Consider the following 19,774-nt stretch of genomic DNA (forward strand, 5'->3'; position numbering starts at 1 on the left):
AATGGATAGTTAAAATTCAACAATGAGTATATAATTCTAGGTTAACGAAAACATCCGTACGGATCAATTTACAACACTCTTTGAAACACCTTATTTAGTTTCTACAACCCATTTTTGATATTTGCAGCTCTAGAATTATATGTTAATAATATCACAGTCTGCCCTCTTAAACTAGAGAGCAGCGTTAGGCCATGTTGCACTTTACGGGGTGAGGGCGAAAAGAAAAACTAGAATTCAGACTGGAGAATATTAAAAAACCCTATTCATTATATATAATATATATATATATATATATATATATATCAATGTTCATTCTTGACCCTTTACACTGTAAAAAAATGAGAGGAAAGTGAGCTTGAAAGCCAAAACAAAATTGCAAGCAGCTCAGCTTCACTTTCTAACGGTTTTCTGACCAGGAAAACAAAAATGGACATACAAAGCAAGATCACTAATCCTAAAAAAATATCCCTGCCCCTCTTTAAATGACGACTTTACAATTGAATGCCAACGAAAGAATGAAAAAATAATTTTACATCAGGGCCATGACAATGCAGGGATATGACAAACAAGATGTAGGATGGTAAATCAAAAACAAAAAAAAAAAGAGTAGAAATAAAAAAGAATAAAAATAAAAATGGATTTACAACCACTGACAAGGACTAGCAACTGATTTTGTTGCTTCCCTTGACGACTATGATAAACACATACCGAGTTTCCTTGCCTACTCATTTAAAAATATGAAGGCAGGATTCTCGAGCAGCTCATCCGCTGGTTTCATGTCTGAGAAATCCTTCTCTTGTAGTGATGTAGAGAGGTCATCCACTGAGAAGGGGATACTGTAAAAAGAAGTGAAGGTCCGTAAACATGTAGCCATTAATCTCAACTTAGAAATAAAAAATAATGATTGAAGAATTGCACTAGAAGTTGACCAATAATTTATAGATCATATAATTTAAGTTCCATCTAGGCATCTACCCTTGCACATGTTAAACAACAAAAAAATTACGTATATCAATTTTCCTCTATCCCTTATGGTGACAGATAATGTTTCCACTCTCTGGTTCGGTGATTCCAAAGCTCAAAAGGCATGTTATGCTATTAAAGCGCCACTAAAGGCATTCCATATACAAGCACTCTCACCTGGAACTGTCATCCAACAAGAAAGAATCACTCTGAGCATTATTAGAGTCCTCTGTCATAAGAACCTTCATGCTTAAAAGGACCTGGAGGAAGATTTGAGTATGTTATCAAGCATTTGCCATTACTTTTGCTATAATCAGAGAAAATATGGTGGGGGGAAAAGCTTACATCTGGAGATACACTTCGAGTATTGTAGTTAGCATCCCAGTAAAGTGTACATATTCTGTACAACTGCTGGACACTCATGACCTGATGCAAGATAGGGGCGGGGACATAGGGAAAAGCTATGAGACATATGGACTTGAAAGACATGCTTACGCAGAGAGTGAATGCAAAAGCAAGACATTATGCATTTACAATCATTCATATACAATGGCCTATTTGGTTTAAAAATGTTTTTGATTTAATTTTTTAATTTCTTTCACTATTTTCTGTACAAATCTTTGAAAACAGGAGAGAAAAAAAGCAAGGAAACATTTTTCTAATTAGAAGTAAGAAACAAGAAATGAAAATAAAAATATTTTTTCAAACCATTTTTATAAATCTCCTTAATCTCCTTCCAACCCATCCTCTTAGGACAAAATAGAAACATAAATTAAATTGAAATTCAGTCCGGGCAGTAGCTTCACACACTTTCAAAGTTTAACGTAAGGTGATAAACAATCAAGGCAATCTCCTCAACTGCTACTTCCAGAAACATGAATTCATAATGTAAATACAAAAGAAACCAAATTTGAACACATGATCATTTCAAGACTCATCACAAAAATTCTGCTTTACAACAATCCATTATGCTATCAAAGATAGGACCTTATGAGTATTTAAAAATAAATAACAATGAGATGTGTACCCCATACACAAAGAAAGACTGAGATGGACAGACACTTACTGGGCATAAATCATTTATGATTTCATCGTAGGAAATCCTATACTTCTGATGAATAACCTGTGCATAAAAAATGACAATAATTAAATGAATAGATGTGATTAAGACAAATTGAATTTTGGTCACATCATATAAAAAGTTATTAAGAAAAATAGAACAAATCTTCACATTGTTTTATGATTAAGACAAATCTTCACTCTTGAATTTGGGTTAAAACCGAACTCGTCTTCAGAAAACCAACTTGTAAGGTGAAGACTATCCAAGCCTTATAAACAAACCTCATGCACATAGCTATAGGTTTGGACCGTGGCAATGTAGATGACCAAACAACGGATTTAAGAGGCTTGTAAGGTAAGGAATAGGATTGCCCAAGTTGGCCATATGTCTAGTTAATGTAAGACTAAACACAACCTCTCAAGACTGCAATTAAGGCAGCCCCAAAGAGACTGCAATTAAGGCAAATTTCCAACATTCACAAAGGTAGAAGCTATAACCAAGATTAGTTTACCAAGCAATCAAAGATGCATATTTACCAAATACTAACCAACACATAAATCATGAAGGTTTTATGCTATCAAGGAAAATAAAATGTGGTTACATTATTTTCTTCTACATTGGGAGTCAAACAACTTCCCATCATTGGAGGATGACAATATGTTTATCTTTTGAAATTAATACCAATAACAGTTGCTTATGAACTAATATTTTCCGGGGCTTCTAATTTTCCGTTGTCCAGTCTAATAAAAAAAGATTGCATAAATGTATAGGTTTGAGAATTATCGAAGTAGGCTTGGATTGATGTTTTGCAAACTCCTTTCTCATAAATATCATTGTTAGTAGTAATTTAGGAACCTGTTTAAGTTCAACATATGATCTAATGAGTTTTACAGAAATTTGTTTGAGTTTGACTTTCTTCTAAAACAAATAAATAATGCATTTTTCTGTAAAAGATGTTAAATGACTAAGTACAATCCTTGATCAAATGAGGAATTGGGTGCAATTTATCCTACATGAGAAAACCTAATCATGAAATTCTCAGATTAAAATAAATGTAGTAAGACAAAACAAAACATGATGCATAGAAAACCAGCAATTATTACCAAAATTACCAACAAAAAAAACAGCAAGGGAAGATAAATGATGCTATATTATCAAATAAGACACACTTACCAAGAATCCAACAGCTTGTCTTATGTGCTTAAGCTCATCCCAAGATGAACCTGCATACTGCAAGCCCAAGCAATTTAGGTTAGACTTTGGAGATATACACTGGTCAACAAGCCAAAGAGATCGGACATAGGTCATCAACATATTTTATTACAGCCTAAGCAATATATGCACTAATTGAAAACCTAACACAATAATACCCTCAACACAATAAATTACCTCCTCTTTTGCTTGGCAGCACCACAACTCCAATTCTGCTAAACCAGCTTTCACATATTCCCCATTGCTGAATGTGCAACAATCACGACGCAGAAGAAGACTAGCAATAATTTGATAAAAAAAATAATGTTAAACTTTAAGATTGTTAGGAATCTTGTAATTATGTTATATATTGTGTATGGAAATATTGTAATTAGGGATATTATGAGCTGTATAATTATGTATTTATTATCCATTGTATTTGTAACTCTAACTATATATAAGAGTCTCTGCTGTACAGTCAAAAGTCAAGAGACATGGATTCATTCACATCACATGATCTCTCATTCTTCTTCCTCTCAACAAAGATAATGATGCAAAAAAATTATTCTATGGTATTAAAAACTGCTTACCTATTGAAGAGTTGAACATTAATATATGAGAATGTTTGAGTGAAGATCTTTTGTATAAGGACTGGAGGTACCTGAAACCCAAAACTTTATATCATTATATCATGCAATGTACATTGGGTTATTAGATTCTGTTGTTTATTTAGGGTTTCCTGAAGTATCCTACATCATCATCATGTTTAATCAGTTTTTCAAAATTAGCATAAATAAGGCTAACAGGGAAGTAATTTCTTAATATTCACAAGATAATAAGGCATGGTTTTGTTTCTTACAAAGTTCTCTTTCAGAGTACAAAGGAGAGTGTTTAGGGATTCTATAATACTCTGCCAGTGACCCATGGGAGAATCTTTACCAAAGGACCGGCCAGATCGTAGCACTCCCTTAGATGTTCTTGGTGCCTGTATATCAGCAATAATATTTGCATCAGGAACAGAAGCAAAATCACGTGACTAAAAGTAGAAAAAGAGACTCAGAACACTTTCAGAAATCTCTAGAAAATATCTCCAGAAGGGAGATAGAATATACAGACTATGAGAACCAAACGGGATTTAAGACCTTGTATTTAACTTTATCCATCCCATAATAATAAATTCACTACAATTAATTGCATTTCAACAAACCTGGATACATGACGAAAGCAATGATGACAATTCTTTCTTCAAGTTGTCCCGAAGGATACCGTATATTTTCTCAACATAAGCAGTGAGCTGTTGCTTGAAAAGCAAAGCAGGATATTTAGCTTCTACCTTGCGTACAACATCCGACGGTGGGGTAGGAAGGCTGGCAGAAGAAGGAGATGAACGAAAACCCTGCAATTAAGCCATCAAATAAATTAAGGCACCTTTTTTTTAAGTGTGAAAGGGAGATCAGATTACAAAGAATGCAAGGAATATTCAATACCATAGTCATTCTTCCAAAGAGGGATGTCGGATTTGGTGGTTTTTTGACAGGAGTTGCATCAGTTGCACCACCAGATTTCAGACTTTGCTGGAGCAAAAACAATAGTGCAGACAAATTTGACAGCCAATAGGCCATAAGATTATTGTCATCTTGATTCTGGAAAGATTGAGAAGAAATACAAAAAGTTACAAGCGCTCCAATAAGACCACATAAGCTACAAAATAATTCTCTGTTCAACAAATGTTTATGAAAATGGGTTTGTAAGCTCTTGAAGAAAAATGGCTGGAGGGATAAATATAACAATTAAACCACCAACTACCTTTGGGCAAAAGCAACATTAAAACCTGCAATTGTATTCATATTACTTTTAACATATATCATTATCTTGAATTTGGGTTAGGCCTAACTCAACACCAAGATCTAGCTAAAGAGGTGAGGATTTCCCAGCCTTTATGTTATACTTTTGCTATACCTATAGTTTATGTGGGATTCAATACACTCTCTCACGCCTAGGATTTCACATTTGGAGCATGGAGATTGTGGGACATCCTCTATTATTATTATTATTATTGCACAAGGAAATTCACGGGGCCAAGTACACTGCTATAGGAAAATCATGGAGTCAAGTAGATTTTTGAACAGTTGAGGTTGGCCCAATAATGAATCTATTATAGACTTTGTCACCATCTTAAATTTGGGCCAGGCCTAACCCCGAAAGCTAGCTTGAGATGAGGATTGCCCAATCCTTTATAAATTATACTTTGGCCATATTTATAGTCAACATGAGATCTCAACACATGCAACAAGAATTGAACTAAACCAACAAACAATACCCAGTCCCAATTCTAATACAGTTGCTATCAACAGATAATGACCATTAAATTACATTAGACTACCACATATACAATATTTTTTGAATATTCTAAATTAGAATAACCAGTGCAATAATGGGATGGAGCATGGCAAGGATTTGTAGAAGACCCTAATCATATTAAGGATCAATTTTCCTAAAAGCTTAAGCTATTAGGTGAAGGTTCAATCCAAAAATATTAAAGTAGGAAAGAAACCTCAATTGCAGAACCAATCATCTGGATAAGGCGATCAAATACACTTGTTCTTTCAGCTTCAAATGATTTCCAGTGGAGAAGACATTTGTAAATGGTAAATGCAGCAACAGGCTTTCCGTGATGGAAACCAATACTTTTCATAACACAGTTGACAAGTGCATCAACATTCTCCTACAGTGAAAAAAGAGTTAAAAATTGTGAACACATTTGCACGAAGAACAGATATATTAAATGTCAAATTTTAAGCACACACATGTTGACGTTCAATCATGGATCTCCTCAATTTGCCATCAGAGTCTGTACCAAACTTCTTCACAGGTGTGACACTCTCTGCTTCCTGCAAACACAACTTTTTAAATTTCAGTTAAAACATAAGATGGCTTCATATGGAAAGGTACATAGAAAGTGTAGAAAGCAATGTACTTACTGCAGCTTTCTGATCTTCCACCATGTGGTGACCATTTTCCAACTTCTACAGGTACAAGTATAAAAAATTCCAACAGTTAGACTTGCATACAGAGAATGAAGACCTACATAATTTAACAAGTACAAATTACCTCGGATACGTGGGTAGAAAGGTGTTCTGACATTGTTTTTGCAGATGAGTTTAGCAGAGACTGTTGCCGAAGAACCTGATTTTCAGATTCCATATCTGAGAATTTATCTTCGAGCCTACCAATATTAATCAAAGCAAAAATGGTCATCCTGGTGCAGAATCTTATAACTGAAAATAGAAGCTATGGATGATTTCTGTTCGAAGACTGAAAATAGTAATAGTTCAAATGATATGAATTAAACATGTATAAGATACCAAAGAAGCTTTGATCACAAACAAACCTTTGCATAGCAGTCTTCAACTGGATTATTTTTGTTTCAGCATCTAAAGTTTGCTTCAACCTTTCTTCACTAATTTTGTTTGCCTCTTCATATCTTTTTTCTGTTTCATCAATTTTCTTTTCCAATGAACTCACCAAGGTCTGCAATGGACACCAGGAAGATCAAAATTAATAGTAGGAAATGGCCACCTATCTTACCAAAAATGTGAGAATATTTCAAAGTAAACAAAAAAAAAAGGATGACTATTTTAATGCAGAGGAGATATTTATGACCATAATTAGCTCACCTTGAGCTTCTCATTTTCACTAGTAAGCTTCTCCAACAAAGAATGGTCAACAACAGGAACCTCCTGTATGAGAGGCGCTCTCTCTGCTTCTCTTTTTGCAGCCTCACGCTCCTTTTGAAGTAATAACTTAGTTTCTTTAAACTGAAGTTGCATCTCTTGCAAAGCAGATTGTAATTTTTCATTTTCATGTGTTTTTGATTCTTCAATGTCGACCTACATTTATTAATAGAGATTTAAGAAGCTTTGCAAGGAAAGATACTAGATAATGTGCATGAGTATGAAAAATATCTTTTCATCAAGTATACAAATTAGGTACAAACCGCCAATTAAAGTTTCTAAAACAAGTATTGTACAGAGCTAACAGGTTGTACACTTGTACTACAACATTTAACTCAAATTAATTGGTGTGCACTAAAACAAGTATTGTACACTTATACTAAAACAAGTATTGTACACTTGTACTACAACATAATGCATGATGATTGCCCATTGGCCACAGTAAAAATATTGTAGATATAGCAGCTAGCACTACCAAAATAATGGTCATTTACCCTCAAGCGTTTTTCCAGCTGCAATCTCAATGTAAGGTCTTCAACTTGCTTTTCAAGCTTGTTTTTGGCAGCTTGGAGAGCTCCAGTTTCTCTTGCAGCCTGAAATTAATAAAAAAAATCTCAACTGCTGAGTAAAAATAAAAATAAAATAGCTAGCCATCATAACATGCAAGAAGACAGTAAGAGATTTTTTGTTTGGATTTAAAATGCAATAGAGAGGAAAGAATGTTGAAACAATGCATTGTTTGGACAGATAGAAATAAGAAAGAAAGGAGTGGAAAAGTTTATTTCCATTTGTTTGGATGAACAGAAAAGGGAGAGCAAAAAAAAACAATTATTTTAAAAAAATTATATCAATCAAAAATAATTTTTTAACCTATTATTTTAAAAAAAATAATAAAATGTTTATGATAAACGGTTTGGTGTAGACTGTTTATTTCCTTCTTGGCTGTAGCCCCTACAGCCCATAATAAGTTCAAAGCATCCTAGGATATGCCTCCATGAAAACGTCTAAATAAAGTTTCATGTTCTTTTAATTAGAAACCCAAAACAGAAAATTGAATAAAATGCAAAACTAGGTTACAACAACCTGTAAGGTTTTGCGTATATAGATCTTAGAGATATCTCTACTAAGCAAAAAATTTGACAGCATTTTGTCCGCAACATTGTGGTTTATGGCAGAAACACTTTTCTAAGGTATCTATTTCGAATAATGGAGATAATTATCAATATCACAAATATGATGGGTCAAAAAAAAAAAGAGAGATAGCATCAGTTACTCTAAGACCAAATACCACATGAGTGAAAATATAGGCAGTTTTTATTATGGAATCCAAAATACAATATCACAGCAAAGCTAGAAGAGTAATCACAGACTTCACAGTAGTTCTTTACAGTCAAAATGTTGCCAGCTTCAGCTGAGATTTAATGCAAGCTAATAAAGCTATTTAAGTGCTGAGATTCATGCAGTGCTACAATGTATATGGGTGAGCTTGAAATAAGAAGGGGAACCTTACTACAGCTCTTATGAATACCACTGCTAGACATATAAGCTTGACAGTTTTTCCTTCTGATATTTTATTCTTATTTATCACTTAGTAACTTTTATAAACTTACCATATTACTGAAAAGGTAAAAACATTTAATTGATTGATTCAACGGTTTTTTTATAGGTGGGGAGGGAGAGAAGTGTTACCATCTTGAGCTTTCTTAATTCTTGTCGAGCAACTTTTCCTCTCCATGCACATTGTGTTGTAATTGCTGCCTTCTTTAAGTTTGTAAAATGATGTTGTGCCAGGTATTTCCGGCAGTGGCTCTGCAATAACAAATCAATCACAGTTTCAAGGATGAATAACCATGAATCAAAAATATATTAAAAACCAAGCTTGTTAACAATGATTTTGTATAGGATACTTGGACTTTGGAGTTGGACCATAAGAATGCTAAAAATATTCTAAAACATACTACACTGAAGTATTTTCAAAATGTTCTCTACCTGAATGACAGTAGCAGCACTAGTTTGCTTCCTGAAGCGAAGCTCGCTACGAGCAGCCATCCCTCGCAGACCAGTTTGAATAGAAACAGCCGAGATATACAATTCTTTATATGTCTTCCTAGAAACATGCATGCGGAAATACCTCTGAATCATCAGACTAGAAGCCTCCCGTCGCAATCCCTCATAAACTTGCCGAGCAAGTTGTGCTGCAATCACCATCAAAAAACTCATCAAACTCCCACAATGTAAGCTTTTCCCTGAATATGACTTGTAGCTAATATTTCAAGGGAACAATTAGATACCTCTACATGCAGCTTGAATCTGTATAGCAGACAAACGTATCAAGACAAAACTTCGGCGGGCCAAATAGGTACGCACTTTCCTCTGAATAATGCTTGCTGACTTTCCTAAAATCTCACTTCTACGAGTATCTAGATCTGCCATTTGACCAGCTCGAAGAAACACTTTTGTTTTACCAATCTGCAGCAATAAAGAGAACCAGTAAAATTAGCCACAAAACTGAATATAGTCTTGTAAAGAAAATCTGCAGTAACCTCATTTAACAGTAAACATTCAGGGTAGTGAGCACAGATGAGCATAAATAGCAATTTGAGTTCATTACACACTTGAAAAAGATATAAAATAGTTTCCATTCCTAAACTAAAACTGTACTTTCAAGATTATTGTCCACAGAATGGTAGTAAAGGGAGAAAGATGCATGGAAAGGCTATTGTTGTTCCAAGCAAAAACTCCAAAGCAGTGACAAATTAGACCAAAATAACTAGTATGTTATCAGTTTCCAATAAGTGTAAAACATTAATAGAACTTAGGAGAATAAAGATTAGGAAGTTTTACCATTACTCAGGTCAATGAAGAATACCAAGTAAATAGCAATTTTCTTATCCAAGTGATTCTAAGTTAATAGATTAAAAACTGTTATGGCCCATTTCAAAAACAAATATACCCTAAACTCCATTGATTGTTCAAATTGAAGAGTAAGTCTATCAAAAGAATTAATGGTCTGATCACTTGGTAAGTTACCTGATAGCCCTTAAGTCCAACCTTTTCCAGAATCCTCTTGCAAGCAGTGACCTCATCAGAACTAACATAAGTAAAACATGAAATAAATCAGGGTTTTTAGAATACTGTAACTAATAGGCCTGACAATGAAGATTAACAGCTTAGATACCTCCCGTCCAAAGCTTCAGGAGCAAGAAGTCCAAATCGATCTGCAAATTCATCAAAAGTTTTCCTGGTTGGAAAACCAGCACAGCTTATCCTAATTGCCTCCATAACTCCCTACAATTGGATAAACTATGTAATCAGCAATGTACTCACAACCAGAGATTAAAACTTCAATTGCGGTACCAACTACATGGTCCAAAAACTGGAAAAAAGAGCATGAAGTCTTACCCCACATCGCAGTTGCTGCAAAACATTTTTATTCTCAAAAATTGCTGGCTTAAGAAGATTATTAGGTTTAACACAGCGAATGTAGTGGGGCTCAGTGGCACTGAGAGTTTCCAGTAGTGCTTGCAATTGTTGCTGCAGGAAACATGAAGAATTTCAAAACTAAAGATGTTAAGGAAGAAACGGAAAAGTGTCTTTAATAAAGGGGAATAAAAACAACCTTAAACCGGGAACCTATTGAAGAGAACTTTGATTGTTTAGACGATTCCTCGGGTGAAGGGGGGAACAAACCAGACACAAAGGGACATTTGGAAGCATAAAGAAGAGCTTGGTGTTCCGCAACAACATAATCTTTGTTCTTGTCCAGGAATAATTCAGTTTGATAAGTGACCTAAAATTGACACAGATTAGGCATGTGTTTTCTAAAGTATAAATTGATCGCATCAAACAATGTAGTCCTATTTACACCAAGTAACTAGCCCAATTATATATGCTGATTTAAAAAATAATAATATTCCAACTTACATCACCCGCATAATGGCAAATTGTGAAGTCACTACGTGACAATTTGGGCTTGCTGAATCTTTTATGATTTTTGAATGTCTGATACAGCTTTTGGGCAAAGGTTTCATGTGTTGATCTAGGAAACATACTGCAAAACGCATACACATATAGCTATCTGAGCATCAACAACAAAAAATATGGAAGAATAAAATGAATGCATTAAATCAGCAGTATTGAGATATTAAGACCCATAATACCAATTAAAGGTACAGTACAAAGTATACTTACCAAGCTTCATCAAGAAGAGCAACAATGCCACCAGGTTTCTGAAAATAATGCAGCAAAAAATTGATAAATAATAAATCCACTGATGACAAAATACATTACAAACATGATTATGTTATCAACAAGTAAAGAAAATCACAAAATCATCAATAAAAATTGACAAAGTATTAACATCAATTCATCCACACACAGCTTGCATATATAATTTCAATGTATTCATATTTTCCTTTCAGCTTTTATATCAAACTTGTCATCAAAACCTAGTCTCTTGATAGACATAAATTGAATTAATTGACAACTTCAACATTTTCATTTTGAACCATCAAGAGAAATGAATCAGACCCTTTTTAAGTCAATCATTTGACATCAGGTAAATATCAGCAGCTTGAGTTTGAATTGATCACTTAAATCATATCAACTGTGATTTTCAAAATATGCCCTCCATTTTGAACATTTATGGGAAGAGAAATTAAAAGCCTAGGTTTACTTTCCTTGTCAAACTAATTTGTGTTGTGCAACATCCATAAAAGGCATGGAGGGAACAGTAAATTACTCTAACTTGGCCCTCAACCCAAATTCCCTGTCCCCCAATAGATAAAGACAATTAAAGAGTATACAAGTGAGGACAACCCTCACCTTACAAGGCGATTTTGTTAAGTTGAATTAGGCCTAAACCCACCTTCTAAAATGGTATTATAGCTATCATAGATACACTCTAAAAGGGTCACCTACTACTGATACACGCACCCAACCTAACAGTTTTGGACGTGAGGGGATGTATTGCCCAAGTTCCGTCTATCCTAGATCATTAAAAAGGTTTCACACACCATTTATCCACGTACTAAGTCCAATAATGTTGGACGTGAGAGGGTGTATTGAAAAAAATCCAAGTCTCATATTAATTAGAGATAAAGTAATTAAAAAACATATAAATGAGAACAACTCCCACTTTAGAAGCCAGATTTGTAAGATTGAGTTAGACTTAAACCCACTTTCTAAGACAAACATTAAAGCATACTTTCTCGAAAGCACCTTCATTTAGTTAACAGTAAAATGAAGCTACAACTATCTTTTAAGCACTATCTTTATTAGTATTCTTCAAAATGAAATAAAAAATTATTAGAAAAGGGAAACATAAGTTATAGTGAGTAGTCATTTAAAATTTTATAACTCCTAAAAAATTAAGATGTTATTGCCAATGTAAAATTATTTGAAATTTTCAAATTCTTAAACAAGTTAAATTCTTATTTGGCCTCCCTTTAATAATTAAAAAAATGATAGGCATACTAGTGCAGGCCAAGACTTGTTTTATGGTGAAAATGAAGCTACAGAATCATTTAAGTCACCATCTAGTGATAAAGGAAAATATTCTTGATGCCACAACATCCCTCTTCCACAAACCACCATGAAAGCTAGTCACTTTTATCTACAACTACACATATTACAGTGGGCTTGAGAACCTACCAAATTTATAAACATCACCCTTCACATTAAATTTGTATTTTCAACAGAAAGGAGCATCTAATATAAAAGATTGGTACAAGAGATAAAGCCAATCAACAGAATGCTTGTGGAATGAGAAGGAAAAACCTTTTCAATGAGATCCAGAACATCTTGATTATCAACAAACTCAATGTAACTCCAATCAATCTCCTCTTTTTTGTATTCTTCTTGCTCCATTTTGAAAACATGCTGCAGATCAAGTATTTTAGGCATTTCAGGAGCACGTGTAAAATGAGTAAAAGTAAATAAGTATCCTCGTGTCTGTTTTTTAAATATAAAAGTAAGAGATGGAAGCAAGCAATCATCAAGAATATAATATTCTTTTACAAACTAACCTGATTAAAATGCTGCTGAAGCTTTTCATTGGTCAAATTGATACAAAATTGCTCAAAACTGCAATGTACACAGAACAAACAGGTATTAATAAAATATCTATAGACTATCGGTCTGTCACTACTGACAAGGCAACAAAATTTCAGTAGAATTCAATTTAATCAGCAATATGCTTAGGATATTTTAAGGGGATGAAGTAGACTGATTCATAATGGAGTGTTTTTAAATGGAGTGGTGCAATATGATAAAAGAACGTTCCTCTCCATTGTTTGGAGGTCACAATGGCAATTAAAGGCATGGGGTGGATTACAAATTTAACTTCATACAACCCTTTCTCGTATGTTAACTCTATGAGATCAACCTAACACGAGTTAGCTACAGAACAAAAGGTACACCAGTAACACACCTGTTAGTCTTGAAACTCTCAAAACCATAAATATCCAGCACACCAATTAAGGACTTTGAGTCAGGGTCTTGACCAATTGAATTATTAATTTTATCCACCAGCCTGCAAAATATGACAAAAAATTATAGAAGTGGAACTAAGAGCAAATTGACGAAATTTACCATTAAACCTATCTTAAGCTTCGAATTTTATCTTCAAGCAATCCATTCAGAGGCTTACCAATCAAACAACCTTGTGTACACAATCTTAGCCAAAGCATCTCGGCTGAGTGCAGCAGCTTCTGGATCCAGCCATTTTGTTATAGTCTCATCACGAGTAACAATTACACGCTTGCACAGAGAATCTTCAAGAGCCTTGGCATCACACCTGAATAAAATATAAACCAAGGATGTCACGTGGAAAGGTATGAGATGTTAGTCATACAAAGAGAATATATTTTAAAAAGTGCAAGCTTGCAAAGTTTTCTCACATGAAAAGTTCAGCAGCAGTGTGTAGATGCAACCAAGATTTTTCATCTTTGGGCACAGAAGAGTCAATTTCTTCCCCTTTTGTAAATTCAATGTTACCAAGATGCAAAATTGCAGCAACCACTCGAAATATTGCTTCCTGGACAGTGATGGAGGGGAAAACAAAAAATCATAAGCATTGTGAAAATCTATTCACGAATTTAAAGAAACTCCCAATAAAATACCTGCTCGTCAGAACTTATTCCAACAACATCCATTGCTCTCCTAGTATCACGGTATTCTTTTAACTCATCAACCCCTTCCAACTCAAAGCAATTTGATTGATTCAGATAATGAAATCCTCTAGGATTTCCTAATTTATACTTCTGAATATCCTGCCAAAAATAAATAAATAAGGTAAAGAAAATGAAGAAAATAGAATCTGAAGAAGTTAAGCACAAACTTAATATTAACAAGTAATGCATATTATAATTAAGCCATAAAAGGATACATCATACACCAAAACAATAAGAAATTGGAAAAATAAATAGAGGTGACAAATGGAAAAGATATTAACTCTTATTCTACCACCATTATATAGGTCAATTGTCAGACAGTTTATTGGTAAGTTGCTCCAGTTTATAATTCAATCCAGAAAAAATTATTGTAGGCATAACAAATTAATCCTTTCAAATCTTTCTATCAATCTAATCTAGACTCTACACTAAGTCGCAAAAGACATCCAATCACCTCTGGAGGTGCAGCACAGAGCATGTAGAAACAATGATAGTTCCTCTCTGGATCTGACACCTGGCAAACACGTGATCTTTCCAGCAGATAAGTTCTGATAGCAGCCCCAGAAATTCTTCCCTTCTGGTCAAATTGAATCTCCACAAACTTACCAAAACGACTACAAAAGTCACAAGTGACAAAATAGGAAAAATAAGACAGTAGCAAAATTTTGCAATATAACCAAAAAAGGGGGAAGAACTTACTATAAGTATAACCTCTCACCTTGAATTATTGTTTCTAACAGTCTTTGCATTGCCAAAGGCTTCTAGAACAGGATTGGACTGTCATGGGGAAAAGGAAAAAAAAGGGCGGCTAAGTGGAAACAAGGTAAGGTTTTAACAAATTTAAACACTGGCAAAAGGTGAAAAAACAAAATAAATTAACTTATGGCAGAAAGCCAGCTAGCCAGAAGACAAATCTATAAAGGATTAACTTCCTTACCTCCAGGACTTTCTGTTCTACAGTTCTACCTTCAGCAGCACTGTTAACTCTCCCTCCCATGTAAGCAAGATAGCGCATAAGTAACTTTGTGCTTTCTGTTTTCCCAGCCCCACTTTCACCACTAACCAATATTGACTGGCTGATTCCCTCATTAATCATGAGTCTAAAGCCATAATAATTTATATGGTCAGACTTGCAATTTAATTAAATGTACTGTTTGCACAATAGAATGAAAATACCTATATGCTGCATCTGCAACAGCAAAAGGATGTGGACTTAGCTCACCAAAACCTGCTCCTTTATATTGTGCCATCATATGGCTATCGTATAAATGAGGAAGCTTTATGAAAGGATTCACAGCAATCAATATATTCCCGGTGTATGTCTGGAAACAAAATTTGGTATGAGCTCATCTCAAGCAAGTATAAAAACATTAAGATAAAAGGGGGCCTATTTGGAAAGTTGGAATCTGAAATACACACATAAATTTCATTGATATCATATCTTGATCTCAGATTATCCAGGACACCAGGTTCATGTAAATAAGCAAGCTTTGTCATGTCATCCACTCCACATGGTGGGGCTTCAGTATCTTTATGATAAACACTAGAAGATTTAACAACAACCTGCAAATTTCAAGATAAAGGCAATGATTCACAATGTCAAAATGTCAGACTGTTCCAAGTTATGGATTCTGAGTTGACTTCAAAAATTTATGCCTAGTACACCAAATTAACTACAGGATACTGCAAGCACTAAGCTACCCTATGTTTATTCTGCTTCTCTTAAAGATTCCCACTATTGATTCATGTTTGAAGCACTCAAAGCAAAACTGATAGATTTACAGGACAAGAAAATGGTGAAGAATAGGATTTAATTTTAATAAATATGATACTGAGCATCCTCACCGTCTTCCCTGAAGTACAAAGGACTTTGATTTCTTCCCCCTTAACCTCCAAGACCTCACCATCTATCCAAGCTACTTGAGAATCCTCCACCCAAACTTGGGAACCAACCGCAGGATTGGCAGCAGTAGCCTACATAGCAGAGAGTTTCACAACTTAAATAAACCAACAGAATTAATTACCTCTAATAAAATGTATGCATAATCAAGCAACTAGAGAGACATTCATAAACAAAAGGAATATGGTAAAATAAAGTTCTAAAACCCACAAAAAAAATTGAAATATCTCTAAACATATTAGATTGTATGGTAAGGGTATTTTTGTGCTAGCCAACCAAGATTAAGTCTATCTGATATGCACACTATAAAAGCATTGAAATATGATTGCTTATTTTTCATGGAAAATGCAACTTTATTTTAAATAAGCTAACAAGATTGGCTCAGGTAGCAAGCAGTACGTCCCACAATTTTCATCTGGTTGAAAGCATCAACAGACACCCCATAATCAGAAAATGGTTCAATAGTAAATACTACAGAACATGTTGGAAAAGAAAGTTGGAATTCTAGTTCTTCCATCTTAACCTCTGAAGCATGGGTACTCCTAAAATCAACACATACTGGATAAGTACCCATACCCAGTATGTGTTGGGTAATCGTGGGGACTCCTAATGTTAAATGCTGGAGAAGAATTTGGCCAATTTGATTCCTTACAAGATAGATGGAGCTAAAAACCAAAGGAATGCCGGGTCACTAGTCATGTATGGTACAACAGTCCCCAAACTTCAATCCCTTGCATTGAAACTCCTTTCACAATCATCCTTGAAGAATTTGATCTCCTTATGTTGTTATAAGTTATCCTTACTTGTGTTCTTTAATCATTTATACAATTTGGTTATGTTTATATAAAATTCTATTTTCTTATACAAGTATATAACTATATAAGTATATATTTTTTATTTTATATTAATCTACCTGTATCCTAGATTTTTAAAAATTCTTGTATCCCATACCCTATCTGTACCCGATGCTATATCCATATCTATGCAACATAGATCTTAACTAATCTGGATGCTATATATTTCCCATCGTAAAATGGCTTCTGTTGAAATATTAATTATCAATCTTCTTCGTGTATAATAATTAATTCAATGAAGGAGAAAACTCAAAAATCCCCCGACAAAAAATTTCCTTAAGTTACAATTATGGAATGAAAAGCTGGTGGCAACAAGAATTAGAAGACAAAATATGAGAACATCCGGTACTTAAGTCCACCCTGGTAACCATAATGTAAAGAAGAAATGAGTAAAATAGAATCCACAAAATTTAGCGATTCATAGACTAGTTAAGATTCACAAAAATAATGGAAGCAACATCAATTATAAATAAATAATAGAGAAAATTTCCATTACTCCATTTTGGTCTCCAAAGATATACATGACAATACATTGGTCCTCCGGTGAAAATTAAATGCCATTAATTTTTTCTTTCAAGAACAAATTTGATGTCACACTAAGGATCAATTTGATGTTATCATAAATGAAGGGACAACATATTGACACAAATATAATCGAAAGACCAAAATGGTCATTTACTCAAAATTATATTAATTTGAACAAGACAAACCTATAGAAAAACACCCAAACTAAGCAATGGAAATATGCAAAGACTATACCACCATCAATAAAAACTATTACTTTAAAAAAGATATATCACATAGAAAATTCTGACCAAGAGGAGATAAATAAGCGATTAAGTCCCACATATACCCATTAAGTACGTTACCCATTAAATCTGTCCGCCTCAAACACATAAAATTCGCATACCCCCATTAAATATGTATGTCACCCTGAAGTTCAGCACTAGCATTTTCAAATAATTACCAGTCACGGGAAAAAAATTGCATACTGCTCCACTATAATTCAGAACCAAATTCAAATGCCAAAAAAAAAAAAGACAAGTTCTTTGCTTTGAAAATTCATCTTAGTCAATCAGTGATGCAACAACACAACCGCAACAAATTTATGAAGTTGTAATCAGTGGTCCATAGCCTAAGGTTCCCATTTCAAGAAACAGACCTATAGGTTTTTATCCAGCTCAGTCACATTTTTTTGTGTTAAGAAAAAGTTTAGATTAGGGTAAAACACAACCCATGCAAGACCAAAACTAATCACCAACCTTTTTGATAAATAAACAGATAAATGATTAAACCAATTTATCTCCCGTCCCCTCCAAAAATAGAAAAGGAAAAATATTTTTGGACTCCTTTGAGGTGTAGGCAGCTCCAGATAGGAAGAAAGAAGAGATAAATGATTAATATGATTGATGATATAAAATGAAAAAAAAAATAGAGAGAAATAAGAAGTATCAGTTGGGTGTTTGTAAACCTTAGGTGTGCAAATATTATGGCTCAAAACAAATAAAAGACATAAAAAAATATTAATGCTAATAATCTCAGAAATGATGCGGCGAAAATTTGAACTCCCTGTTTCTTCTAACATCTTAGTCAAATAGCAAAAAAACACCATCCACCATAATCGGACTCCGATAATGTCGCTCAGTAATAACAAAACGGTTGTGCATTACCGGAACAGAGACATAAAAAACAATCAAATAAACCAATTCTCAGACAGACGAAAAACCCCAATTCTGCTTCTATGTAATAACAGATCAGCTCCCAAAACAATAAATACATAAAATGAAATTAAATAAAAAACAAATTAAAAATAAAAATAAAAACACACACACCTAAAAAAAAGCAAAAATCTCCGGCAAAGATAAGTTTCACTAACGGAACAACACAACACGTGACTTGGAATTGACTCGACGGTGACCAAAGAAGAAGAAAAAACAGCAGAGCGAGAAATTCATACCATTTGCTATAGCTTGATCGGATCGAAAATCTCGCGGCGGTTCCGGATCTAGCTCGCGGCGTTACAGCTCCAGTGAGAAAATCGAAAGATCTTCGCAATTGAGAATGAAGTAGGAATCGGTACACTAGTGAAAATCTACGACGACGTATTACTGGAAGTATATAGATATTATACAGTGATGAAATTGAATTGAATTGAATTGAATTGAAAAGCTTAAACCCTTCGACAACACCAAAACTTTTGAAGAAGAGGTTAAGCCCTTCGTCTCTTTGGTTCTTCTTCTTTTCTTCTCTCGCTGCTTTCTTCCACCATCTTTCTCTTCTGCTCTAAGTTTATTTCTCGTTATTATTACTATTGCATTAAGGTAAATAATCAAATTATTAACTCATGTAAAAATAAAATCGGTGGTGGTAAACATTAACTTAAATACAACGTCTGTTTGTTGCGCTGAAATTCCCATAGTGCCCCTCTGCGATGGCGTGAATTACGAGTGGGTCTGCCATTTTTATTTTTGGTGACACGGGATTTAAGATTTAAGAATTAAGAATTCGGACAGGATTATGTTATGAAATACGAGAATTAGATCGATTCTTTGTTTTATTTGATCGTAGCTTGATTCTTTGTTAGAAAGTCTCTGTCAGGTCTCAGGTGAATTAGTTAGCCTTCGTTATCATTATCTATACTTTTAATAAATCAAACTTTTCATTACTTATCATATGTTGTTTTTTTCTAATATTTATTTTTAATAATCAAATGTATTTGTTTAAATAATAAATAATAAATTTAAATATGTTTTGCAGTCAAAAAAAAAGTTTAATATGTTGTAACTATGTCTAGTTTTAATTATTATAATTTTTTTAAAGAATATAAATCCTGACATTTTGTTAGTATTATTTTTTATTTATATGTTTAATTTAAGTTAGTATAGTACTGATATAGTTAG

The 19,774-nt window shown here is 33.9% G+C and overlaps 1 protein-coding gene across 1 annotated transcript; it reads right to left on the reverse strand.

The window, feature by feature from the left end:
• Positions 1 to 240: 240 nt before the first annotated feature.
• LOC109818124 (myosin-6) lies at positions 241 to 19,163 on the reverse strand. Its single transcript, XM_020383527.3, has 39 exons — positions 18,832 to 19,163; positions 15,966 to 16,094; positions 15,540 to 15,683; positions 15,297 to 15,442; positions 15,058 to 15,220; positions 14,839 to 14,897; positions 14,575 to 14,734; positions 14,070 to 14,219; positions 13,848 to 13,984; positions 13,598 to 13,744; positions 13,379 to 13,480; positions 12,975 to 13,032; positions 12,727 to 12,828; positions 11,140 to 11,177; positions 10,873 to 10,999; positions 10,568 to 10,738; positions 10,351 to 10,482; positions 10,127 to 10,236; positions 9,979 to 10,039; positions 9,240 to 9,417; positions 8,938 to 9,143; positions 8,638 to 8,757; positions 7,443 to 7,541; positions 6,892 to 7,104; positions 6,606 to 6,745; positions 6,326 to 6,440; positions 6,196 to 6,240; positions 6,022 to 6,117; positions 5,769 to 5,939; positions 4,702 to 4,857; positions 4,422 to 4,610; positions 4,074 to 4,199; positions 3,805 to 3,875; positions 3,413 to 3,512; positions 3,197 to 3,253; positions 2,030 to 2,086; positions 1,309 to 1,389; positions 1,141 to 1,223; positions 241 to 836 (listed from the first exon to the last, which is right to left on the reverse strand). The coding sequence occupies exons 1-39, from the start codon at positions 18,832 to 18,834 to the stop codon at positions 722 to 724; spliced, it is 4,557 nt and encodes a 1,518-aa protein (XP_020239116.2). The 5' UTR covers positions 18,835 to 19,163; the 3' UTR covers positions 241 to 721.
• Between the last annotated feature and the right edge of the window lie 611 nt (positions 19,164 to 19,774).

This window comes from Cajanus cajan, chromosome 7, assembly GCF_000230855.2.
Source record: "Cajanus cajan strain Asha chromosome 7, NIPB_CcT2T_4, whole genome shotgun sequence".
In the NCBI taxonomy this organism is placed as follows: domain Eukaryota; kingdom Viridiplantae; phylum Streptophyta; class Magnoliopsida; order Fabales; family Fabaceae; genus Cajanus; species Cajanus cajan.